Source organism: Eufriesea mexicana, unplaced genomic scaffold, assembly GCF_001483705.2.
Source record: "Eufriesea mexicana isolate 0111107269 unplaced genomic scaffold, ASM148370v2 scaffold124, whole genome shotgun sequence".
NCBI classification, from domain to species: domain Eukaryota; kingdom Metazoa; phylum Arthropoda; class Insecta; order Hymenoptera; family Apidae; genus Eufriesea; species Eufriesea mexicana.
Window position 1 is genome coordinate 431,163 of NW_016908357.1, and position 24,551 is coordinate 455,713.

At 51.6% G+C, this 24,551-nt stretch overlaps 1 protein-coding gene across 1 annotated transcript in view; it reads right to left on the minus strand.

Moving 5' to 3' along the window:
- Sp1 (transcription factor Sp8) overlaps nucleotides 1–24,163 on the minus strand; it is a 24,723-nt gene extending 560 nt beyond the window's left edge. Inside the window, exons 1-3 of the mRNA XM_017911077.1 lie at nucleotides 24,053–24,163; nucleotides 338–1,412; nucleotides 146–269 (exon numbers count right to left, since the gene is read on the minus strand). Of these exons, the coding sequence (XP_017766566.1) occupies nucleotides 146–269; nucleotides 338–1,412; nucleotides 24,053–24,163 (1,310 nt within the window). The remainder of the gene's footprint in view (nucleotides 1–145; nucleotides 270–337; nucleotides 1,413–24,052) is intronic.
- Between the last annotated feature and the right edge of the window lie 388 nt (nucleotides 24,164–24,551).

Below are 24,551 nucleotides of genomic sequence, written 5' to 3' on the forward strand. Positions count from 1 at the left end.
TGCTGCTGCTGCTGCTGCTGCGGCGGCGGCGGCTGCGGCTGCGGCGGCACCGAGCTGGAAGTGGGACTCTGCTGACTCCCGTTGTCCTCGCTGTCGGAGCAGGACTCGGCTGACGAGCTCCCCGCTCCCCCCTTGCCCTTGCTGCCGCTGCTGCTGCTGCTGCTGCTGTGGGTCTTGACGTGCTTCGCGAGATGGTCGCTGCGCATGAACCGCTTGTTGCAGACCGGGCAGGCGAATCTCTTTTCGCCGGTGTGGGTTCGAAGGTGCCGCTGCAACTCATCCGAACGTGTGAACCGCTTGCCACAGAAAAGCCAGTTGCAAACAAACGGTCGCTCACCAGTGTGCCACCGTAAGTGGGCCTTCAGATGCGACGTTTTCCCGTAGACCTTACCGCAGCCGGGTATGTGACAGCTATGGATGTTCTTCTTCCTGAGATGTACGCCGGCCGGACCGAGTCTCTCGGCTTCTTGACAATTCGGACAGTCGCAGGTGGCACGGCCGGTGTAGCGTCTTTGCGAGCGCGGCGAGGGGGCTTGACTGACACCGCCTGCCCCGACGCCGACGCCTCCGCCGCTCCCCTGAGGGCTACCGGCACCGGCGCTCGCGCTCGCTGTCGCGGCCGCGTGATGGTGGAGCCCGAACCCCGGCGGCCCTCCTGGTAACATCGATTTGTACGTGTCTTGAAGGAGATTGTGCCCGGCGGTGGTCGCGGTGGTCAGCAAATGATTGCCCGCGAGCGCTAGACTCGTGGAGTAGTCGGCCGAGTAGTTGGCCATTTGCGCGGCATGGACGCCGACGCCGACAGTACCGCCGACGTCCAGCCATCCGCCAGCAGTCGCGGCCCCGTGCACGTCCCACCAACCGTCGCTCGCTTTGATACCGCCGTGAGTCGCGCCGGGCATCGCGTTGAACGGCCACGACTCGTACGGGTGCCGGCCGTACACCGAGCCCAAGGTCGCTCCTTCGACCTTTCCGAGCAGGCTGCTCTGATGATGATGCGGATCGCCGGCCGGTTGGGCGCTCGCTGTTCCGGGAAAGTACAGGTCGCTGCCGTATTGGGGCGCGGTCGACGCGCAAGAAGTCACTGGCGCTCTCGCGTAGCCACCGGTCGTGCTGCCGGCGCTGCTCGTCGCCGTCGGTCTTTGACTGACTCCGGTCGTCGTGCATCCTCCCCCGCCACCTCCGCCGCCCCCGCCGCCGCCACCACCGCCACCTCCTCCGCCGCCGCCGCCGCCACCACCGCTACCAGCCGAGTGTTGCGGCGAGCTGCCGCTGCTCTGTGGACTCTTCTTCCATGGATGAAAACCTTTGCCTACCGCCGCGTCGGCCAACGGTGGTGGACTCTTGCTGCTCAATTTGTTGCACTGAGCCGCGAGCATCGCCAACGGTGTACCCCGTAAACCCGGATGATCCTGAAACGAGAAAAACGAACCAGCAGATTACGACTCGGTTCCGTCCAATTTTTCATTCCGACCGACCATCCGGCCGATTCGGCGTTCGCCTCGGCCCGTCCGATCCACCGACCGATCCACCGACCGATCCACCGATCGATCGATGGATCGATCGATCCACCGAACGAACCGAGTACCGCGCGCCACGCTAGCCACGATTTTATTACGGCGAAACGCGTTCCCGAGCAGGTGTTACCTCGGAATTACGGTCCACTCTTTCGATACGATTACGCAAGCCGATAATAACGAGTTTCGGCGGGCTTCGCGAATTAGGCGGCCGCGTGTATATCGATACCAGGCGAAATCGTCCGGTCGATTGAGACGCTTTCTCAAGGTAACGCAGCTCGTAATATCGAAATCCACCGGACGCTCGATGCGGCCATAATCGCGGCTAAATCGACCCAAAAAAGAAACCGTGCTCGCTCGGCTTCGGCCGCCGGAACCGAGGCTTCCCCCGAGGGTGTATAATGACACTAAATTGCCGGTCCTATCCTAGGAGAGTGAGAGATCCGAGATTGGCTGAAAGTACCGAGATCGTCGAGACGAACCGGATCTAGGTCTCGGTTCTCGTTGCTCGAGACAGCGAACGGAAACCGCGTAAACGCTCGCCGACTCGGCACGCCGTCTACTTCGCGCACCGATTCCGCGAAACGCGAATAGCATAGGGGATAACTCGCGCGACCATGCAAATCATCCGAGGATCCTAGGTGGTTTCGTAAAGGGAAGAAAAGACGAGCGGAGGACGGTTACCGGCTACCGAAAGGCTGGAGGCTGAGAAGGGTCCCGAAGCAGATTCGGACGTGGAAAGGTAACGGCAAAGGGTCCGCGGAAGCGGCAGGAAATTAAAGTCTGGCGGGCCGTGCAGCCATTAGCAGCCGGCGCCATCGAGGCGACACGCCCCCACGCGGTTCAACCTTGCACCAACACCGACCAAAGACAACGGGTGCGCGCACCCTTCGACGATGGAGACAAAGGGCGACAGAGAGAAAGAGAGAAAGCTCTACCAATCCGCGGTCACCTCGTGCTTCGTAACTTCGGGCAAGGTTGCCAGGGTAATAACCACGGTTGCGGTCAACGGCGAACATCGTGCTCCTTTCTCGTTCCGCTCTTTAAAAGAATCCGGGGGACGCTTTACCTCTCTCTGGTCGTCGACCCTTTCACCCTGCCGCGAGACTCTTTGATGCGCGCGTATCATCGGTACCTCGTTAGCGTCGTTTCAAAATTTCCATCCACCCTAATTCCGTTACTCCGCACTGCGCGCGCGGGGGCATATAGCGTTCTCGAAAGGGAACGCCACCACCGAGGAGGACGCGCGCGATGGTCCTCGTTTCGAGGCGTCGACGAATAGCAAGGTGGCGGCGAACTTTGGCGCTTGCTCGTCGTGGTTTCCCCCTCGAAGAGGTGGAAGACGACATCGTCCTTTCGAACTGTGCGCGACTGGGGTGAGAAAACCGGCAGAAAGGGGAGTGGAAGCGAAGGAACGAGAAGGAAAGAGATGGGGCGAACCAGCGGGAGGGAGGCAGGAGGATCGGGGAGAGAGAGAGAGAGACGGAGAGAGAGTATCTCTCGACCGGTGGTGTACGAGCCACGCCCTCTTCGAGCTTCGTGAGTGCAGGTTGTAGGCAGGCTACGTATTGATCCACCGGAACGATATGACAGTGGCCTGGTGGAGACAACGACGTCTCTCAATTAGCCTGCTCTGCCTTCCTTTCCCGACTCTATATCCTCGCCGCTGCCGGTGTTGCGGCGGTATAGCGAAAAAATTCGTTCCACTTAAGCTCGCGCGCCTCTATAGGTCACGGTAGACTCGACGAGACGCGGCTGAAATCAAACTCTCGAATTGATCTATCCAGCGGTGTCGAACTCATCTCGGAAAGCCAATATCACCGCGGATGATCGTTGCGGATAGCGGGTTAACGAGAACGCGTGAAGCGTGTTAATAGGGTTATCGATTAGAGCGATATTAGCCGGCAGTTCCGACCGGTCTGTAATTACGCCGCGCAGAACGAAAAGGAGTCGTTATTCCGTGCTAGCGAAGCACGAGCGCGAGGCGCCTTCGAGTCGCCGATATGCTCTACTCGCTCGCTCGCTTCTACTTATACCTGTCGTCTTTCGATAGCCGCAATTCTTCGCCAACCGTTTATGTTTTATGCATGCTACGCACGCAGACGATAGAAGGCGAATGTTATTTTTTTTCGTTTGCTAGACCGAACCGAACTCGCAACACACTCGGTGCTAGTGCCGTTCGTACGCGCCAAGGCGAAGGAAAAAAGTAGATCGCGAGGCAACGATAATGGAGGAAAGGGTAAAACGTACGAGCGCGAAAGAGATCGGACTCGAGTTCGCGGCTTACTGTCGGCACAGTTGAAAGAGAGCCATCGTCGGTTGGGCACGGCTAGGATCCTTTGTTTTAACCGCGTGACGTCACGCCCATCCTAGGCAGCTAGGACTAATAACGCCTTCGGCCATGCCGCGCATAAATTAAAACAAGGCAGCATCGTCGTCTCCCTTCCTTGCCCCTCCCGAGAGACTAGCTTTCTTCCGAGAAGCTCCGCAACTCGGCCCGGAGAGTCCTTCCGACGATGCAGGTCGTCGTAAAGTTTCAACGATAAGCGGGTCAAACGTTTCGTGGAAATGGGAGAGAGCGGAAAGGGAGACGAGTACGATTTCGAGTTCGTCGACCGAGAGTTTGCCGATTCACAGAGATCACAGATTCGCGACGATCGTTTCCCTTGGAATTAAGATCGCGCGTAGCGTTCACCGTGCGAGGATACAACGACGGGGTCGCTAAACGAGCGAAATGAAACGGGACTGGTGGGTGTCGAAGCGAGAGCAAGAGGCCACGCGACAGCTGAACGCGCACAGGCGACGGGGTTCGCGCAACGACCGACCGGCTGAGCGAGGGTGCGAACACGGTAAACCGTAGGGTGTCGATCCAACTGGGCGTGCGGCAAACCGCATCCGACGTCTACGCGTCAAGCTTCTTTCCCTCTCTGCTACTCGGCCGCAAATAGAGACCTCATTGGTCGTTTCGTGTCCGGCAGGCGAATACGGGTTCAGCGAATTTCCAGTTCCCGACCAGATCGCGACCGACGGAATCTCCGGGGATATTCCGAAAAGACAATTAAATCGTGTATCGAGGCAGAAAAAAGAAAAGCGAAGAAAAGGTCGGGTCCTCTTTGTCCGGTAATAGAGCTGGACACGAAATTAGTCGGCGGTCTTTGCTGGTTTCCGTGTAAAAAGCGTCGGTTCTCTTCTCGAGAGGCATTGACCACCGGCTTTCTGGCACCTGCCTCGAGCTCTCCTGATTGGATCCACCTGCGTTCTCCCGAGCGAGAGAAAGAGCCTGGCGATCGTTTCAAACGATCCGCTTGTTTTTCCGAATCGCGGGGTCCAAGTTTCGCCGCGACGTCGACTTATCTCCGTTTGCGGAGGTACCTCCCTCCCTCCCTCGCGAAATGCCCTATAAACCGTGCAATAAAGGTTTTTCGTTTGCCGGCCGATGCGACGTATTCCCTTCGTGCCACGTTCTACCACGCACGCGGAACAGACCACGCGCAATCTTAATATCGATCTGGTTCCTATAAAAGCAACGCAGCAGTGGCTGTAAAAATAAGCTCTTCCGTAACAACTCGGCTCGGCAATAAAAGTGACCGCGAGAGATTAAATTAAAGCAGGCACGTACCCGCGTTCGCGAGTATACCACCTTGCGAGATTTTCGTATTTTCTCTTAATTGCTTCCTCTGACCACCCAGACAAGAAACGGAAAAAAATGCCGTCCGCGATCTCGTACGGGTCAGAAATATAGCCAGTCGGTGGCGGTAAGCGGTGTGTCGTTATCGCCAGTTCGGCTCGATGTGTCCCTTTGGAGTAGTACGCCTAGCCGGGAAAGATCGTTGCGATATCGTGCCTCGTTTCTAATGCTAATTATTTGTTTATCCGCCTCTACGTGCAACTACGCCAACACGCGCACACTTATCTCGATGAAATGCCGCTAAAGCCTTCCTCCAGCCCTTCTACCCGGTTAATAACTTATATTCCAACGCGATATTCGCCTTCTAGAAACGCTGCTTTTCCGCTGCGACGTTTCCGCGAATCTTTTCGGTTTGCCGAGAAGAAGAAGAAGAAGAAGTAGGAGAAGAAGTGGAAAACTGGGCAATTTTCGCGTTCGAGTAAAGCCGAGTCGAAACTGTTTTCCGTGGCTATTGGGAAACGCGAAGGATAGATACGACCGGGCACGATAGAAAGCTCGGTTCGAAGACGAGATTAATAATTTTATTCATGAGTAACCAAGGTTGCACCGCGACCAGAGCCTCCGTTAGTTCCCACCAAGCGGCAGCTACCTGTTATCCTCCCTTCTAAATTATGTTTTTTAATTAAATCCATCGTGAGAGAGCGACCCGGCTATCTCTTTTTCGCCCTTCTTCCCTGCGCGGCATCTCTCGTTTGTCCAGTGTGTGCGCGGCACGTTACGAAAGGTCCGATCGTATATCCGAAAAAGTCTACCTCGCTGTAACCGTGGCCCGAGGCCAAAACAGGGAGCTACCCAAATTTATTCGGCTATCGAGCGACCGGAGGGAACACAGAAAGGCTGCTTCTTCTTCTATTTCTTCAGCGTCCTCCTCTTTTTCTCTTCTTTCACCACCGTGTTCCACGCCACCGAGTTTTTTGGCCTCCGTAGTCTCCCGGTCTCTCGACAAATTTCAAATTGCCCTTGGACCTAATGATTTCCGGGTATGGAGCAGGGCACCCACGTAAGCGAGTAATCGCGGGAAGAACGGCGAGCAAGTCCTCGCGACATTGCCCGCTCCGAACGAGGAGTCGTACAGCGGTTGGAGAACGATCGGGTGAAGAACGACTGGCTACTGATTCATTAGCACTCGTAAATCTGTCACCCTTGGCTGCACGGAATATTAAGTGGACATTACAAGTTTGTTATAATTCGTTAGCCACTTAACGCCGTTTATCCTCCCTAGATTGAACGTTCGGCGAAGAAACGCACGCGTTTGGGCAGCCTGAACGCTTTATCGCCTGCGGTGCACAGCGATTTGCGTCGGTAGCTCCGACCTTGGACTTGCGCCCGGTTCGTGTTAACTCGACGACAGATTAAAGCAAAGACACGGTCTACGACATCTTGCCGTTGACAGGGCTCTCTGTTTTATCCTCTAAACTCTAACCGAATCAACCTCGGGCGAGGAGTGGTCTCTAAACGTCGTCTGAAACGCGAGGAGAACCGACTCCGATTCGCTCGTTTTGTATTTTCGTCACCCGGCAGACGGGCCGGAGGCCATGGGTATTTACAAATAGATGGAAACTGCGAATACGTTTCGCGACCAGGGGACTGTTATTCGCGCGGGAATAACAAAGGAGGCATTTGCACGCTCGGAGTGCCGCGAAGATAACGCGGTCTGTTCCGATAGAGCAATTGCTTTTGGGCAAAAATCGCGGCTCGTTTTTCAGCCGTTACGTCTTCATTAGGATAATGAGGCTGGCGTAAATCTGTTACGGGGAAGCGCCAAGCCCGTGGTGTTGCGCGTGCTTCTGGAATATCCCCAGTCTGGGGGACGGAAGTCGACGCATTTGCATCGAGTAATTTAGTGGTACATAAAATTCTGCAGCCAATTAGCGACCGAGTGTCCGATCTATGGTCCGGCTAGTCATTTACTCGCTTTAGAACGCTTCTAATTTCGGAAAGGTAACCCCCTTTGAATGCCCCGCGTCCGTTTCTTCCAAGTCTACAGGCAGTTTCGCCCTTTTCTCCGATACTCTTTACAGCCACCCCCTTTTATCTCCTTTGCTGTTCGCCGTTTGCGCAAGCATCGCGCTTAACCGGTCGTTTCACAGGACAGGCGGACATAAAATTTTACATTTGCAGAAGAGGCAGCCTCGATGTTCAATTAAATTAACGTTACGACGATAATAAAGGTCCTCTACGCGTGATTTCTTTTTCTTCTTCCCTCCTTCCTTTACCCTTTTTCATTTACGCTCCCTTTTCAGCGGAAGAACGCGTACCAATTCTGATCCAACGAGCGACGCGGTCCATCGCGTTTCGTCTATCGGTGAGTCTTCCTTCCTTTCCTTGTTTTCTTTTCTTTCCTACGAGTATTTCCACGACTTGAAACGATCGGGGGCTCGGATATACATATTTATGCAAAGTTGTCGAGTAATTCTTGCGTCCCGATGGTATAACGCGAATCGTCGAAGCGAGACTGTGCAAAACGCGTCGGAGATGGTTGGTAAAAAGACAAACGAAATCTCGGGATCGTTGTTAATTTTCGTCCGACTTGCGAAACGAGGACCATGGATTTAATCGATGCCGCGTTTCTGTCGTCTCGTAGAAGTCGGTCTACCTATATATTTCACGTAGGACCCGTTGTAACGACAATATTTTCCACGCCATTTGTCGAAAGAAGTTTCGCGCTCGCGCCCGAAGGATGCGCGAGGGGCGGGGTCGTAAGCGCGTCTTTATTGTTCAACCAGGTAGAATCGTTCGATATATTCTTCCTCTCCTAGATCAGCCTACCGAAAGCTTTCCGGCGTCCCCGTATATTCGAGGTTTTATTGTCGGTGCTGCCACGGTGGTCCTGGTCGGCGGCTTTCTTTCAATTATGAAAGTTTAAGTAAATAGCGTCACAGCGGACCCGAGAAACGAAATCGTACGGACGATAAATTAACCGGGTATTTGCATTTAAACGATCCACCGCTTGAACAAGGATTCCATAGAATACCTCGACGAAGCCTCGAGGACCACGAGGATCGCGAGATCTGCGAGAGTTCCACCGACAGGGTACATCCGTCAAAGTTGTAACGTCGCGGAACATCTGGCCCGAATCATCCGTGTCTTTCACAGCGATACGAAGAGATGATGGATGAACCTTTTCCGACGGACCTATCGTTCGTCCATTGGCACGATTGAGAACAGACCGGTTTCGAATTCGTCGGTTGTCAGCGACTGTCCAGAGGATGAGATCTTTGTCGCGTCCTTCCTTTCGAATCGAACGAATCGTCGTGTAAACGTTGCTCAAAGTTACAACCGGGCTAATTAAACCGGAAAACGAAATGGCGGAAGCGTAGGATGAAACGAGACGAGAGATCTGCCGAGGTTGGCCGCGTTTGGGCCACACGCACGGCCTGTCCGCGGTCGATATTATTTATTCGTATTCCTGAAACGGCAGTTGATACCGAGAGAACACGGCTAGAGAGCTCGCCGTAATTTAGTCGCGGCAGGGTTTTACGAGAGGCGCAGGGACCGACTAAGTGAACGGTACTTGGCGAAATTCGCCAACGAGCGAACGCGCGAGCCGATAAATTTACACTGCGCCGGTATACTTCTAACGACGCAAGTGCTCCTTTTACGGCGAAAGCTTACTTTGAAACCAGGATACGCCCGATATATATATATATGTATATACGTATATACACGTATATATACATATATAGCGAGTTCGTTCCTTGTAATTGCGACTGGAATCTGCGGATGAGCGAGGCAGCGGTTCCACGGCCTGCACCTGCGAATATTTACGTTCAATTAAAAACTCGTAAACACCTAACACCGGCTAAATCTAAATGGACCTCGCGCGGCAATGGCGATACGGTTCCTTGTCCGCCCTTCGAGTGCCGGCGGCCGTGTTCGCGTCTTTCCACGACGACCAACGTCTTCCTCCAAACAGCCGCCCTGACCGACATACCGACCAAACCGGCGGTGTTTCTCTTCGCGAGAGAAATAGAGATTATGTTGTCGTCGCGTGTCGATGACGCAAATCGACGCTCACGCACCTGTCCTCGGATATCTTTCGCAATTTCGTCCCTTAGCCACAAAAAATGTCTCAATTTTTCAAAAAACTTTAACGAGACCGCTACCTCGCATCAAAGCTAAATTGCTCGTATTAAAACGATTATGCGTTCCCGTCAGGCTTTCGCGAATCTCTCCCCGAGCAGCGTCGGGCATTTTAAAATATTTATTTACGTATTCTCAACGTCCAGAAGATCATCGATAAACCGATAAATAGGACAAAGATTTAGCAACGAATTATCGATAAACGGATCACTTTGCGTCTTCGAACGGGTGGGCGAATTGCTTCCGATTGCTTACGTTTAAATTTCCGCGGGGAAAAGGCTGATGGATGTTTAAATTTTGGACTAGGCCGCGTCACGGAGACCACTACGCGCGAGTCGTTCGCCATTCGCGAGCTTCGCCGCGATACGACGCGAAACAAACGGCCGTCGATAGGGTTAATCGATGTCCGGTCGTTGAACGTTTCGGATAACGATCGATCGCGTCGACAGCGTGAACCTTTTTACGTAGGACGGGTCGACACGCGACAGAATCGCGACGTAAAATCGGTCTTGGAGATAACGGTCGGAGAGAAGGTTGAAAGAGCGACGTGGCGCGAGTTAAGCCGCTGGTCGAGGCAATTTAGCAGCGTGCAGAAACCTCTCGAGGTACATCCGTGTGTACGCGCAGCCCGTGTAATACACGTACACTGCTGGCTGGCATGTCCGAAGTGTTACTGACGGCGCTACGCCAACAAACTGCCACTAAATCACCTTTGGCAGACCGTGAACCCGTTCATCTCGTCGGACGCAGGTGCTGCTAAAGCAAAGCACTCGAGAGGATCCAATCACGGCGGCGCACCGTCCACGCGTTGTAATATGCCTGGTGCAAAAAGTAAACGGTTCCCGGATCGTCCTTACAAATAATTCGACAAGGTAAATAATTCTCGCGCGATCCTCCGAGCTGAAATTTCCCCGATGCTCGTTGTCGCTGTTTCATAGATAGACAGAGAAAGAAAGAGAGAGAGAGAGAGAGAGCATTTGCGTTATCGCCGTCTCGATATTCCCGTTTTGGATATTCCGCGAAAAGGGTGGCATAAATTAATCGTTACGGGACCGTTGGATCGATCGAATACGCGAAAAGAAAACCGTGCTTGCGGCCACGCCGTACGAAGAAACGGGAAACGCGCGCTTTCTCCGGCTATGAATTATACGCGTAACGATTATAGGTATTACGTGCGTGAAGCGTAGCCAGATAGAAACCGCTAAAGAGGACCGTGGAGACCGTTTAATTTCCCTAGCTGCTCCGCGTGGACAAGCTTGATAAGCGTCCTGGTAATATACCGGATCAATTTTCCTATCTCCCGTGTGTACCTAGTTTGTACCTTTATTTTCTTTGCCGCTCGCAGCGAAATTCGTTGACCGAATTAGGGAAGGTCGAGATCGTTTTCTCCGATAACCGAATCACTCGAGTACTTTCCAGATTGATACGATTCCGGTAGCCACCACTGATAAACGGCCAGCGAAAAAATGCCCGATACCTGTTGTACCGATATTCCTGTACCCGGTACCGTTGCGGAAGCGCGGAACGTTAATCGATGCCAGCGCGTGAAGGAAAATGGCGTCTTTCCGATAATCTGAAGCTTCCGAGGCGGAGGAAATTGATACACAGGTTCGGTGTCGCGAGAATATCGTCCGAACATGCGGAACGTTAATCGATGCCAGCGCGTGAAGGAAAATGGCGTCTTTCCGATAATCGCTGAAGCTTCCGAGGCGGAGGAAATTGATACACAGGTTCGGTGTCGCGAGAATATCGTCCGAACGGGCGATTATCGACGAAACGATGCGCGCAGCCGGATCTCGGGCAAATTGGTTCGCGTGTCTTCTGTGAGAGCCCACACGATTTATAGCTTCATCGTGCTTTCGTATCGTAAATTCACGATATACGCAAGCGCGTACACGAGCATGCCGCTATGCCGCGGCAAGCTTTTCCTCGCTGCCACGGCCCGCCACTCGTTCCGAGATTATGCAAATCGTCAGTGTTAACCCGACCGCCAAAGATTATAATAACTTTTCAGCTGTCATGTTTCGTTTGTAATGATCACGATTTTCCAAGCGATAGCGCCGTTCTCCGGCAAACGTGTTACACGAAGCCCGATCGTTTCTAGCTAAAGAGTTTGTTGGCTTCCGCGGAAACACGCAGCCCGCTCTTGTTTAGACTCGGCCTGTCGTTGGCTTATTAAAAGGAAGTAACACGGGATGAAAGAGGCTTAAACGCGTGACAAAACTCCGAGGATCACGTAATCTCCCGGCGATACGATCTCCGCTTTAATTCGCCTCGCACACGTGCCGCGAAAAAATTGCGAAACTAACCACCATTCTATCCGAGCAATTCTATCCTCGGCCAGCGTTACCTCGCGTTCGCCTTTGATCTCGCCGTTTGGTCGCATCGAAAATTATCCAAAGCTCGGCGCGCGCGTAATTCTCCACCGCGAAGGGCGTCGATTATTACTCGGAGAATCGAAGAACGACGATCCGATTAATTCGATCAGCGAAGACGCGTGTACCGCGGGATCGGTTTATCAGATCGTCGCTATTGAATCAGTCCATTAGAAGCGTATCTAACCCCTCGTGAGCGTAACCCTCAGAAACCGTGGCCTCGCGCGGATCCACCCTTGTTCACGGCGATAGGCTCTGCCGGAGAGAGCGCTGCAACAGACTGTGACATATTAGGCTACCCCCTGAGGACATCATCCCTGTATAAGAGGCCCATAAAGAGGGTGACTCGACTCTCGGATTTATTGTTTCGCGATTTAGTGGGCAAGTGAGCCGTGGGAGCTGCTGCGGTTGCTCTATATTCACCCCCGAACTCGTAAATAAATTATCGTCCATACGAAAACACCGTGAGCCACCGTGGCGGACACGAGTCTCGGAAGGTCCCTGATCAACCATCGAGTCGCTTCTCGTTTCGAGATCGTTAGAACAGTCTCGAACCACGTGATCACCGAGAAACCACGACGATCCAGTTTCTTAAAGAGAAAGGCGTTGCTCTTCGCGGAGATTTATGGCCATTCTTATTCCCATGAAACTCGGAAACCTCTTTCCTCGATTCATGGAAAAATTCATGGCCGGTGCTTGAAGCCTCCTCTCGATCCGACGCGCGTTTCGCGTATCGCGTTTACCAAACGCGTGTCCCTCGATCGTTCACGCGGCAAGAAAGTACCAGAACTGCACGATAACTCGAAAACCCGATAACAAGCGAAAAATTCGCTTGTTCCAACGTTTGGGTATATACTCCGATTGCCGGGACTAGTCGCGAATAATACTCGCTGTTTGAGGAAAGTTCTTCTGGTGTCTGCCAAGACGTACGCAACGCAACGAGACGTCTAACGTGTATGTACATCGAACGGGACAAACGCGAATTTCGTTATGCAACGCGTGGAAAGAGGATAACGTCGCAATAGCGATATCGAAGGTAGGTATATTGCCGGTCGCAAGGACGCGGGGAAAGCGAAATGTAGAAAATTACGCCGATCTCGTTGAGACTGTTCCCTATTCCGGTTTCACTTGGGTAGTTTAACCGCTGCGTTTTGTTCTTACGCAAGCGTGGATACACGGTTGGAACTCTGCTCGGTAGCAGCAGTGGACGTATCGTCCAAGCATCGGTTCTTCGAACATTGCCCGATAATTTATGGTTTATTAACATTTTCGCCGAAGCGTGCTACGGTGGACGCCACATTGGCGGATCTCTGCGACTACCTCGATTACGATTATCTTCTGTTCGTTGGACGTAGGACGATCGAGAGTAACATCCGCCGAATATACGTCAAATTTGGATCGGTATTTACGGACGCTTGTTTCTTCGGCGATACTTTCGGCAATTTAGACGACTCAGAATCGATTCCGACGCATTCCTCGGTAAACTGCGGCAATTATCCGCAGGTATCGTTCAAAACTCGCAGGTTCTTCATTCGGCCGCGAAGAACACGCGATCGAGGTGTTCTCGGGACGGAGAAGCGCGAACGAGCTGCAAGCCGGCCATATGCATCTGCTAAAGGGAAAATCGCGCGTGTACTTCTCGTGCAGGGTATACCGGAAGTTTTTACGTGCCTTGGAAAGGGTCGTTGCTCTATACTCGTCGTGAGAGGTAATCTCTTTCGCTTTGGAGAAGCGGTCTCCTGTCTCCGTCTGCGGTACGCCGATCGCGCGGATAGAACTGGAATTCGAGTTAATTACCCGCGGCGGAGCGAGTCAACGTATCTTTTATAAAAAAAGTCACTCCTGCGCAGAGAACATTTTTGTCAGGGTACCAGTTTGTTGTCAGATATCGGATAGGAAGAATGTCGGTGCATCGTGGGATTATCGTTAGTTAGCGTTACACCGCTTTATCGAGGATGGAAAGCTTCCTTCCCGTGCAGCCACGTTATCCGATATATTGGACGACAAGCGTCTGCCAAGCTTAAAACGATAGTTAACGAACGCAAAGTTGTTCCCGGAGCTGACCGGACCGACTGGTAAACGGAGACTCCGTTGCAGGCTATCGACGGTGTGAAAAATTCGCGCTTGATGGGACGTATAATACGCAGTCGATAAATCATCGAGCTCGGTGGACAGCTAACCCAACGTTTGGTATTTTGGTTCCGACTCCGCGGGGGTTTGGCACCCCTGCGGGGAATCCCTGCTGTTGCCACGCTTCTTTCCCCGTTGGATCGGCCGGTGGAGAAAGGTCGACGCGATCGGATCGAGCCTCGAGGTGTTTGCCACGCGAAATAGAACGGCGTTTGCACCGTTTGCACCGTTTGCACCGTTTGCACCGCTGACGCGCATACGATAATCGGCAACGATCCAAAGGGGGGAAGGAAAAGAGAAGAAAAATGGCGAGAGAAAATTCGTAGGAACCCCCCGAGTAAGCGGATATATCGTTGATAATGAGGGTAAGCGAAGAAACCGATTGGAGCGTGCAATTTCGTGGTAGAAAAAATGTTGCATTGTGTTTAGCGGAGGAAAGTAGTCGGTTTAATAGAATCGAGTCGTTAATAATCGTCTTCCACTTTGCTCGAGTGGCGCACGTTAAGGCCTCGAGGTGTTGACCAGATCGAGTATTGTTCATCTTTCCCATGATGGTCCGGTGAATGACGCTGGCTGCGATGATACGTCACGATAATGGCCGGTAATTCGACGTACCATCTCAAGGCTCGTGCGCGCTCTACGAGGAATATTGTTTACAACGACGATGTAACCCGGAGAGAAGTCTTGCCTTTTCAATTATCGAACCTTCCAGCGATGCGATGATGGTCGATGGAAGGGCACACACACGAGCGGTTGCACGCGGCTGGTAAACCCACACGCACCGTTGCATCTCTACCAAATTGCAGCCTCGACCGGGGGCCCTATCGGGCCACGCCGTGCGACACGAGTCCGTCTCCGATCCTCTTTCCTCGCTAAAATGTCCTTTTCCTTCGCTTTCCAGGAACTCCCGTATCCTTGCATTCTCGATAGCCCGTTGCGTGGAAAAGTTCAGATACCAAGTGGAATTCCACGTTTCTATTCGATGAATAATTCCATCGACGACGGTACCGCTGGGAATAATGACCGATAATTCGAGGTACTGACTCTCGCACTGGCAATAGGAACACCGCATACGCGAGGCCAAGCTAAGGGGAGGCTAGAGTTTTCAATTATCGAACCTTCCACGATAACGATGCCGGCGAACTTGCGTACGTGTGTTTCATCGCGAATACACCCCCTAACCGAGACTACGAAATTGCATCTTTGACGATTTAATGGAAACCGAGCGTACACACCGTAATGAATATCTTACGTTTCGTTCCTACGAAAATTCCTCGCTAGTTGCTTCGATCTTTCCCCTGGAAAAGTATTCCGCTAATTTCTCCGACTACGCTTTAAACGGATAGCTAATATCTCGTTGCGATATCGCGTTGAACCGATGAAAATTTTACGAGCAACGCAACGGCTCTATCCGTTCGCGGAGACCTAAACCGACGGAAGGAAAAAAGGAATCGCGCCCGTCCAAGCGACAAAGGACTGTCGGCACAGTGGCAACATCCCGAGGGCCACGAAATTAATCGATCATACGCAAAAACGGTTTTCCAAGACGTGCGCATCGAGCAGGCACAGCGGCCATGTTGTCACCCTGAACATCTGCCACTTTCGGACCCTGCGCTTCCAACGAGACGCGCCGTGCAAACGAGTTTTCTAAAGGGTGTTTACGCGTCGGGACGTACGTACGATGTACTCGACAAAAATAATTCATTAAGCTCGGAGAAGTCGACAGTTCGGTAGGCGTGACGACAATCGGAAGGGATTTTATCACCGAGCAATGGAGAACGGACTTTTTCCACCGAGGGGTGGAGACTTTCTCCGCTTTATTTATTTTCTCCGGTAATACGAATCCGAGCGTTTTCATTTGTCCTCGAATGAACGATAATCGAGCAAAGATAATCGTTACGAATGGTTAAAACGAAAGAAGAAGACGAAGAAGAAGAAGAAAGAGGAAGGAACCGAGCTTTCGGTTTCCGGGAAATTCGTTCACAGAAAAGACAAATTAGGGTGACATCCTTATTGCGTTCGGTGCTCCAGGTAAATTTTCGTGGATCGCATAAAAAGGCCGTGTCGTGCTTTCTTTCCCCTCTAGCGTGACGAAGGACGTATTTTTGCGAGAAACGGTGTACGCTGTGCGCCCGTTCGCAGTCCATTGTCATCCTTGAAAATGTCAACGGGGCGTCGCTTAAAAGGACACTTTTACCCTACGAATCGGATTATCGGATTACCAGCGTGGAAGTGAAGTGGAGCGAGATGTTCCAGGATCTTTTAGCACGATGACAGAATTTTTGTTCGAGCTTTCCAAACTTCCTGCCACTAATCGTGCCACCTCGTTTCCCGTCGTTCTTGCAATTTCGAAAAGGAAAAAGAAAAAGAAAAAGAAAATAACGCGCGTAAAGCTGTTGCGATTTAAAGTAGGGTAAGGGTTATTCTTTGATTGTACAAGGGTTATAAGCGCGCAAGCAACTAGCGAGAAATATTGCATTCGTATGGATAGCAACGGGGTGCGGTGAATTTCGTCTATGAATAAATAACAAGAATTCAGACAATACTACGTGCCATCGCGATCAATGCAGCACGTATCGAAACAAAGTCGATCGATTGTGCAGGTAAAATGGACGACTTAGTCACCGGTTGGATTACTTATAGCTCAACGTACTTGTCGATAAAAACTTCCGTCATCGCCTGATTAATTAATCAGCGGAAAATCCATGAAAATCCGTCGCATCGCGGTATGAAACGCTTTAGAAAGGAACTTTCGTGGCAAGCGACGTTATCGCGAGTAGCTGGAATTTAGACGCGAACGCGTTGAAATCGACGCGACGCGAATGAAACGGAGGGTTCGACGAAAACGATAACAACGGCGGGGAGGAGAAAATTCTTGGCTTGAAAGTTTTCGTGTCCGTCTGTGTTTTGTAAGGATCGACGTTTGTAAAGAGTGACGAGAGGAAGTAGGTATCGTGTTACCATCCTACGCATCCTGTCAAGTGGATCCTCTCTTGGCGCACAAAGAAAAGCGGACAAATAATTGGCTCCTCGGGTGCACAGGTAAAGGCCACACGGTCCCTTTAATCCCTGAGAACCTTGCGTAAGAACTATTATATCGAGGATACTCGATACATCGGGATCGGGTGCTCGGACGATGCGAACGGAAGCAAACCCGGGACCGAAGAGAAATAAATCGTTCGCAACATTTTCGACATTCACGCGACACCGAGTATATACTTTCGTACATTTATCCCGTGTTCGTCCGCTGCGTTCTCGGTTCTAGGAACGCGGATCGATGTTAATACCCGTGGAAAGCTATATAGCTCGGATTTGAAAGTCACGACAGGTTATGAAAAGTGAATCGTGGAAGATCACGAAGCGTGGAGCAAAATGAGCAAAGTCGAATTGGAAACGGAGCAAGAAGACCCGAGACGAGGCGGCAGACGCACGAGACTTTCCACCGAGATTAATTTTCGGCACGACACACCGACAGGAAACTTTTCTGCTGACTTAATTAACACTCGTACTCGTCTCTTTTTCGATGCCAAGGATTTAATTACTTTTTTACATCGACTCGTAAATCATCTCGCCGAGGCCACGGCAGAAGCAGCGTCCTTCTTGCCGAGTCATAAAATAAAAAGTTCCAAACCCGCGTGCGAGAGAAACGAACGGAACACGTGTTATGCCCGAGAGAAGGAATAAAGGCTGCTGGGCCCCGTACAGGCCCGAACGTTTCACCGTCGAAAACAGTTCGTGGCCACGGAGACCGCTGCTTCTGTCAAAACAGAATAGATCATCCCAGATGATCTGTCGGATTACACGCGGCGCAAGCTGATAATGCGTGGCTCAGGTAGTCTCGAGGATCCTCGTGTACCCGGACAATGTCGACCACGCGAACGACCCATGGAATGAAAGCGACAATGCGAATGCGAAAATGACCAGCATCTGCGCAACCGAGACACGGGCTCGTATCTTTGCATAAAAGACGCGGGCAAAGCTCAAAGAGCCGCGTTCTCGGGTACGTTCCCGGTTCGTGGACTAAAAATGAGGAAATTGGAAAAATTTATCCGACGAACGGTGTAACGGCACTCTCTTCTAAAACGCGTCTAATTTCGACAAGATCTTCGATTTTATCGACGAAAGGGACGAAAGGGCTCTACAAAGGTGACAAAACGAACAGTAGCACCTGATATACGAGATCGACGATTCGTGGTCTACCTGGACGGATTAAGATCCCTATCTGAAAGGAGGCTGAGTAATTGACCTTGCCTCGAGGAGATCAGAGGTTGACAGCTACCCTTGCCTCTTACTACAGACCTGGACTTTAAAGGCCGCGATCGCGGGACAAATCCGCCTATTAGTTACCACCTAACCTCAACCTTCCGTTCCTAGCAGTTGGAGAGAACGCGAATAGTCACACCTATTACCCGATGGACTCTTTCGATCGAAGAATTTGGTTCCAACGTTAATCCAAATACGATAATTCTCTAAAGACCTCCACGTTTCGTGAATTCGGAGTAACATTTCATGCGAGAAACTCAATGAAAGATGACGATGACGATGATAATAGTAATCGCGATCGTGATAAAGATGATGACGATAATGATGATGATGATGATGATGATGACGACGATGATGATGATGACAATGACGACTACGACGACGACGACGACGACGACGACGACGACGATGACGATGATGTCGGTGACGGTGATGATGATGATGATAATGATGATGATGATGATAATGATGATGATGATGATGATAATGATGATAATGATGATAATGATGATGATAATGATGATGATGATGATGATGATGATGATGATGATGATGATAATGATGATGATGATGAGGACTCACCACATGTCCGTGTACCGGTGATTTGGCGATCGACTGTAACTGCGGATAAAGTTGACCAGCCGCAGCCGGTGTCATGTCGGTCAACATCTCGCTGACGTATCTCAACGACTAGAGCCAGTGGTTCACGGATTCCCGTGGAGCGTTTGCTGCCTCGCGACGATCCCGGCGTATCGTGGTAGCCGCGTCTCGACGAATTTTTCGTGGATTATAAGTCTCTGTTCAATACACACTGCACTTGCTATCACCAGCGGAATTCGAAACTCGATTGGTCGGTTGAAAGAAAGGCTCGAAGTTGCAGGCCGAAGTCGTGTCCGCGGCCGTCGGCTGGATAAAAAAGCGAGTGGGTCGAAAACGTCGTGGTGCGTAGGGGAAACCGGTTAACGTGGTTCCCGTTCTTCGCCCCGTGACAGACTGCCGGCTATCCGATCGGCTTTGCCCCGACCAGACAGGGGAATGGTAGTAGGGAAGCAAGCAGGACTTCGGCCCCCGGGCAAAAAAGGGGCAGAGCCTGTTGGGCGGAACCCAGAGAGAACCAGTTGCCGCCCCTGACCGCCTCCGTACCGGGCCCGCTTCCTCTTTACTTTATTTATCCCCACCGATTTTCCTCCCACTCTTTTCCCTTCTCTCTCACGCGCTCTCTCACACACACACACTCTCTCTCTCTCTCTCTCTTTCTCTTTCTCTCCATCGCTCTCCCTCTAGCTCTAGCTCTGTCCTTCCTCCTTTCTTCCTCCCAGCCTTCTCTGTCACTCCCGCCGCCACTCGCGCCGCTCCGCAGCCCTCCCCTCGATAATTTAACCGTGAAATGCGCGCGCACCGCGCCACCACGAAGAGGAGGCACGCGTACGACGACTTTGGTGGTGCCCTCTCGACGTTTCACCTCCATCCACGGACTTTCCACGTTTGTCCTTCTTCTTCCTCCCTTTCTCCCTCCCTCGCGCTCTCGTCTCCTGTTCCAAGTGGAGGCTTACGTGACCCGAAGTTGTCGTATTAACTTCAGCCTCGATGTTTGACGTAACGGTATGCACGTCGTCGGTATTTAAATACCAACATGCCACTATCTGATACCGGCGAAACGAGCAAAGTTCATCGACCGGACTGCGTAATTGATATACAAATCGAATCCACGCGTTGCGGAAACCTTTTGTTCCCAGCCGAGGATTAGAGACCCGTTTCCCTCTGTTTATTACGGGCAACGATCGATTATTCGAGTGCTCGGAGAATTTTCTTTTCGATTAGTACGGAAACGAGGCGCAGCGAGCGTGATAGAGAAAGGAAGTCGGAGCGCGTCTGTCTGGGCCCGTCTCGTTCTACTTACGGCACAATCGTGTTATTCGGGGGAAAAAACGGCGCGAACGTTGGTCGGCTTTTTGCTACGCGAAATAAATTATCGCTTAATCTACAACGACATTTGCGACGTCGATTCGAGCGAGCTGCGGTCGGATTCGGAGCGTTATGACGTTGTTCGAAAGGATCTATGCGGAGCGAACACGAGAAGATCGCGGGTATACCATCTTACGAGCGTTTAATGCGATTTTAATCGAGGAGTTTGAATTTCAAATGCTATCGACTCGGTCGTATCGAGCAACCTAGTAGAGAGCATACCGGGGTAAAATTTCAGCCAACAGCGTGGGTCTATTATGACCGCTGCTCTCAGTGGCGTACTCGATCATCCTTTTTCACCGGTCACCTGGTCACCTCGTTATGCATAATGCAGATTGATACGATTACGAATCGACGTGATCCAGGGTTTAAGCGTCTACGCCGATGGCTGGCATAGAAACAAACGCATCGGGGTGGTATTAGGTCCTAATCTTCTATAATGGAAGAGAATCGAGGCGCCACTGTGGCGAGAGGCGACCATCTAATCGCGGTCCATTCGTAACTGCTCTCGGTCGTTGGTCGTTGGTCGTCGGGAACGAGGAAGCCGTATCTCCTAAGTCGTATCGCCAGACTTTCGCGTCTCCAATTTACGCGTAATGTTTCGCGAGCATCGTCATTTTGTTAATGCTCGATAATTTGCGTCCGAGAGACGCAGTAGGGTATATACGCGCAATGGTATCGTATCGCGTTCAGATTTTGACCAGGATAAAGTGGGGACCCGTCAAACACGATTTCGGTGAAACGTACAGACGTTCCGTTCGATTCTTAATTTAATATTCCGTAACCGGTCAAGCCCGGGGTTCCACGAGGATCGATACAGGCTCTAATCGACGAACAAATATTTCGCGGAACGCGAGGCATTATCGGTGGCCATCCCCCACGATTCGAGGAGACGATGATGCGTACATCGCGTGCGATCGGGCCACAAAAGGTGCGATCTACCCTACCTCTCTGCCAGGTTAGAGGATAACGGCAACTGTTATGGGAAGCGAGAAAAGGGATGTTTTACAATGAACCCGAAGCAGAATCAGGCGTTAACGTCCTTTGAAAGAGCAAACGGCAGTCGATCGTGCAAATGAGGGTGCGAGAACCTCTGCGTTGAGGGGTGTCGCTTGTTTTTCTACCGCTCATCCATCTTTTCTCTCTTTCTCCTTCAACGTACACGTTTTTAGATTTTTCGATAAAAACGAGCTTCGTTATTTATTAGCGCGAACATCGCGCAGTCCGATCACGCACAGTCGGCCAGCGTATCGAAAAGGAAAGATGGGAAAGAAAAAGAGAGAGAGAGAGAGAGAGAGAGAGGAAAGAAAGGAGATGAGAAAGCGGGAAGAAGAGGAGGTCGGTGATCGGAGGGGAAAAGTTGATCAACGAGCGACGATTGATTTTCTCGGTAACGATCGAGCGATATCGTAGCTCTGAAATGACGGATCGCTGATTGGCAGAGACGAGGTGAACGGGGTTGAAAGGGAAATGGGGCCCACGGGCCTGACGGGGGCGGATAATGACAGGGCGGCCTCGCGAAGCTAAGATGGTCCGCGTTGGGACCAGCTCGGCTTTTGCCTCTTATACGGCCATGTGGCCATCGGGAGATGCTGATGGACTAATAATTACCAAGGAACCAGCTTCGCATATAGCGGCTGGGACCGTCCGAAAATGAAGATTCACCCGGACCAGACTGGAACCAGAGAGCCTTTTCGCTATCGTTGTAGAAACTTACTAGTAGGAGGTTGCTTGGCCACGGGAAAGTAGGTACTTTGCGTTTAATAACCGCTTTGAGCGGCATTTGTTTGATCTATCGTTATCGGGTTTGCGCGGGACGAATCGGCAATTACGTTAATAAAAACAATTTAAACCTTTGACACGACATCCGCATATGCACGCTGGTAATTTATCGCGTTCGTGATATGGGAAAAAGAGCGTAACAATTGCGGACTGTTCCGAATGCGACTCTGAAAATATTTAACACGTCGGTTGTAATGATAGTCCGCTTGGCGGGCAACGAGTGCAGTTAAAAAGCAGTATTTTAGCACGGGCACACGGTGTCAACCAGTTCCAATGCTCGTTTCATAAATCAAACACTCGCGTGAAGTATGTAATGGAAGCGCGTTGATAACGTGCAAACATTCTTCGAACCGTATAGCCTTACAATGCTCCCTGTGCTGCACGCGATTCTGTTACTTTCCTACGGCAGACATTTTCGCCACGCTCCGCTTTCGTCCAAACAAAGGACAAAGATCTCATTATCGTTTGCTAAACAGGTCGCGTTAGCGTTCGCGTTCGATTGCCACGATGATCGCGTTGGAAGAATAATCGAGCGAACAAGGTTCGTCTTTGGAGTTATTCCTCGCGTGGTAACACGCGAGATTCCGGTTGGTCGTCGTATTCCAATTGTCGAAAAGAATTATAGCGATACACCGGCCACGGTGAAATAAATACTACTACACCGTGGCTCCTTTTGACCGTTGTCGGCGATTCGTCTCCGCGAACGAATGGCTGGAAGAGGAGGCGCGTAGAAGCATCTCTTTGAGGCTTTTAAGGTCGAGCAGCACATTTTGCCGTGAAACAAGGCGAAGAGAAACTTGTCTAGGACTGATTTACGGACTCGTTGGCCGGGCCGTAGCTGGCGTACAACTCGCGGTTCCGTCTACATCGTGGTCCGGAATAGAGAGACTCTCTCGGCCAGATTTATGGGGTGTTCCACATGGAGGAGAGAAGCCGATCCTCCGTAACTCATGCGGTACTCGGTTTTCTGTCGGCGCGTAATCCGCAAACAAGGAACTCGCGGTGCTTCCCCCGAGCGAGCAAGATCGAGCGAGCTCGCACTCGAATTAACCGCTACGCGCCAACGATCGCAACATTGGCGAATAGTCGAGAGACAACGTTCCGCTTGGCGACGGAAGCGTTAATCGCCGATCGGTGAGAAAGTGAGAGAACCGGTAGAAATAACGCCGAAACATCTTGGGTATACGCGTATCGATTATAAAGCGTCGGCGGATTAGCAACGCGGGGATAACGCAACGATGGGGACAGTTTGCGGCACAGCAGAGGGCAAGGAGTATTTAAAGAATAGGGTACGGGTGTCGATGCGGTGGCTTTCTTCCGGAACACGCGGTACTTTGAACAAAAGGAACGAAGAGAGCGTGAAGAATTAGCGCAAAAAGGGGGAAACAATTAGCCTGATGGAGGATCGCCGACAAATTCGCGCGCATGTTCGTTGGAAGTTGAGATTGCAAAATGACGTGCAAACTGAGGGACGCCCTCATCCGCCCCCTGGCAATACGGTAATCACTATAATTACGTATCGAGCCCTTATATTAATATCCCCCAGCTACGTCTCTCTTTCTCTTTCTTGCGCCTTCTCTCTTCCGCGACGATTCGTTCGTATGTGCGTTCGTTGGTTCGTTCGTTCGCCTTAGCCACGTGAAAGTCGACTTTTTTCCGCAACCTTTCACGCGAGCCGATCAACTCCGATTTATTATTGCCGTGAACGTCATTATGCTCGTTAATGAGAGCTTCAGGGGCACGTTTCCACATGCTAAAGCGCCGCCGCGCGTTCCCGTCAGTTTATACGGGTAAGTAAGTATGTACAACCATTGGGAAATGGCGAGGCACGGTCGCGTAGCGTATCGACACTTGGCCGCTTCTTCGAGTTCGGCCAGGTTTACTCACAACCGCCAACCCCCCCGTTCGTGGATTCGACGGGTAGAATCTGCGTGAAATCGAATTGCGAGATCCGATTGGCAATCGTGCAAATTGAATTCTCAGCGAGCGCTGATGAATTGGCAACGCGTTAAGGAGAATCGGGGGTGCGTGAGGCCTCGCATTGGCCTCTTTTGCTACCGGCAGATGAACAATTAACAGGAGGGTGTTCCTGGACCGCCCAGGATGTCGTCGCATAATGGAGCAGACGCTGTTGATAGATTCCGTCAAATATTACCGGCAGCTTGACAGAGAAAGCCTCGGCAAAGGTGAATTTTGACGCGGTAATTTCAAGCGGACTGGTTTTATGAACGTTAATTGTAATTATTTACCTCTAGATACTCGGTATCCGTGGAATGCAGAGGCTGTTGGGTAGCCGTCGGTGGTATGCTCATGACGTTTTGCGGATGAGCGGGATGCGAGTATTGGTACGCGCAGTTCATTTTTCGAGCACTTTCAGTCTCCAACGAATTAGGTTCGTTACCGGGATATCGGTATCGATAAAGCGCCGTGCACTGTGAAATTCCTCAATCGATCGATAGTACCGTCGTGGCGCACCATGCACAAAGTGACATTTAAATGTCGAGTCAAATGAGCGCGGAGACGAACTCTAAACGAATGTTCCGGCGAGCACAGAGATCGATGGACATGTTATCGCGACGGATCTGTGCGAAACGCGGTTGGAGAGAATCGGTCCGTGAGGAAAACGAAACGATGAAACGAAGAAGCAACGGTGGTGGCTGCCGTTATAGATTCTTCGAGTGTCGAGGGAATCTGGTGTCGGTGGGTCGCGATCGTGTCGGTGCGGCAGAGGCGCTCCTTGGCATCGGT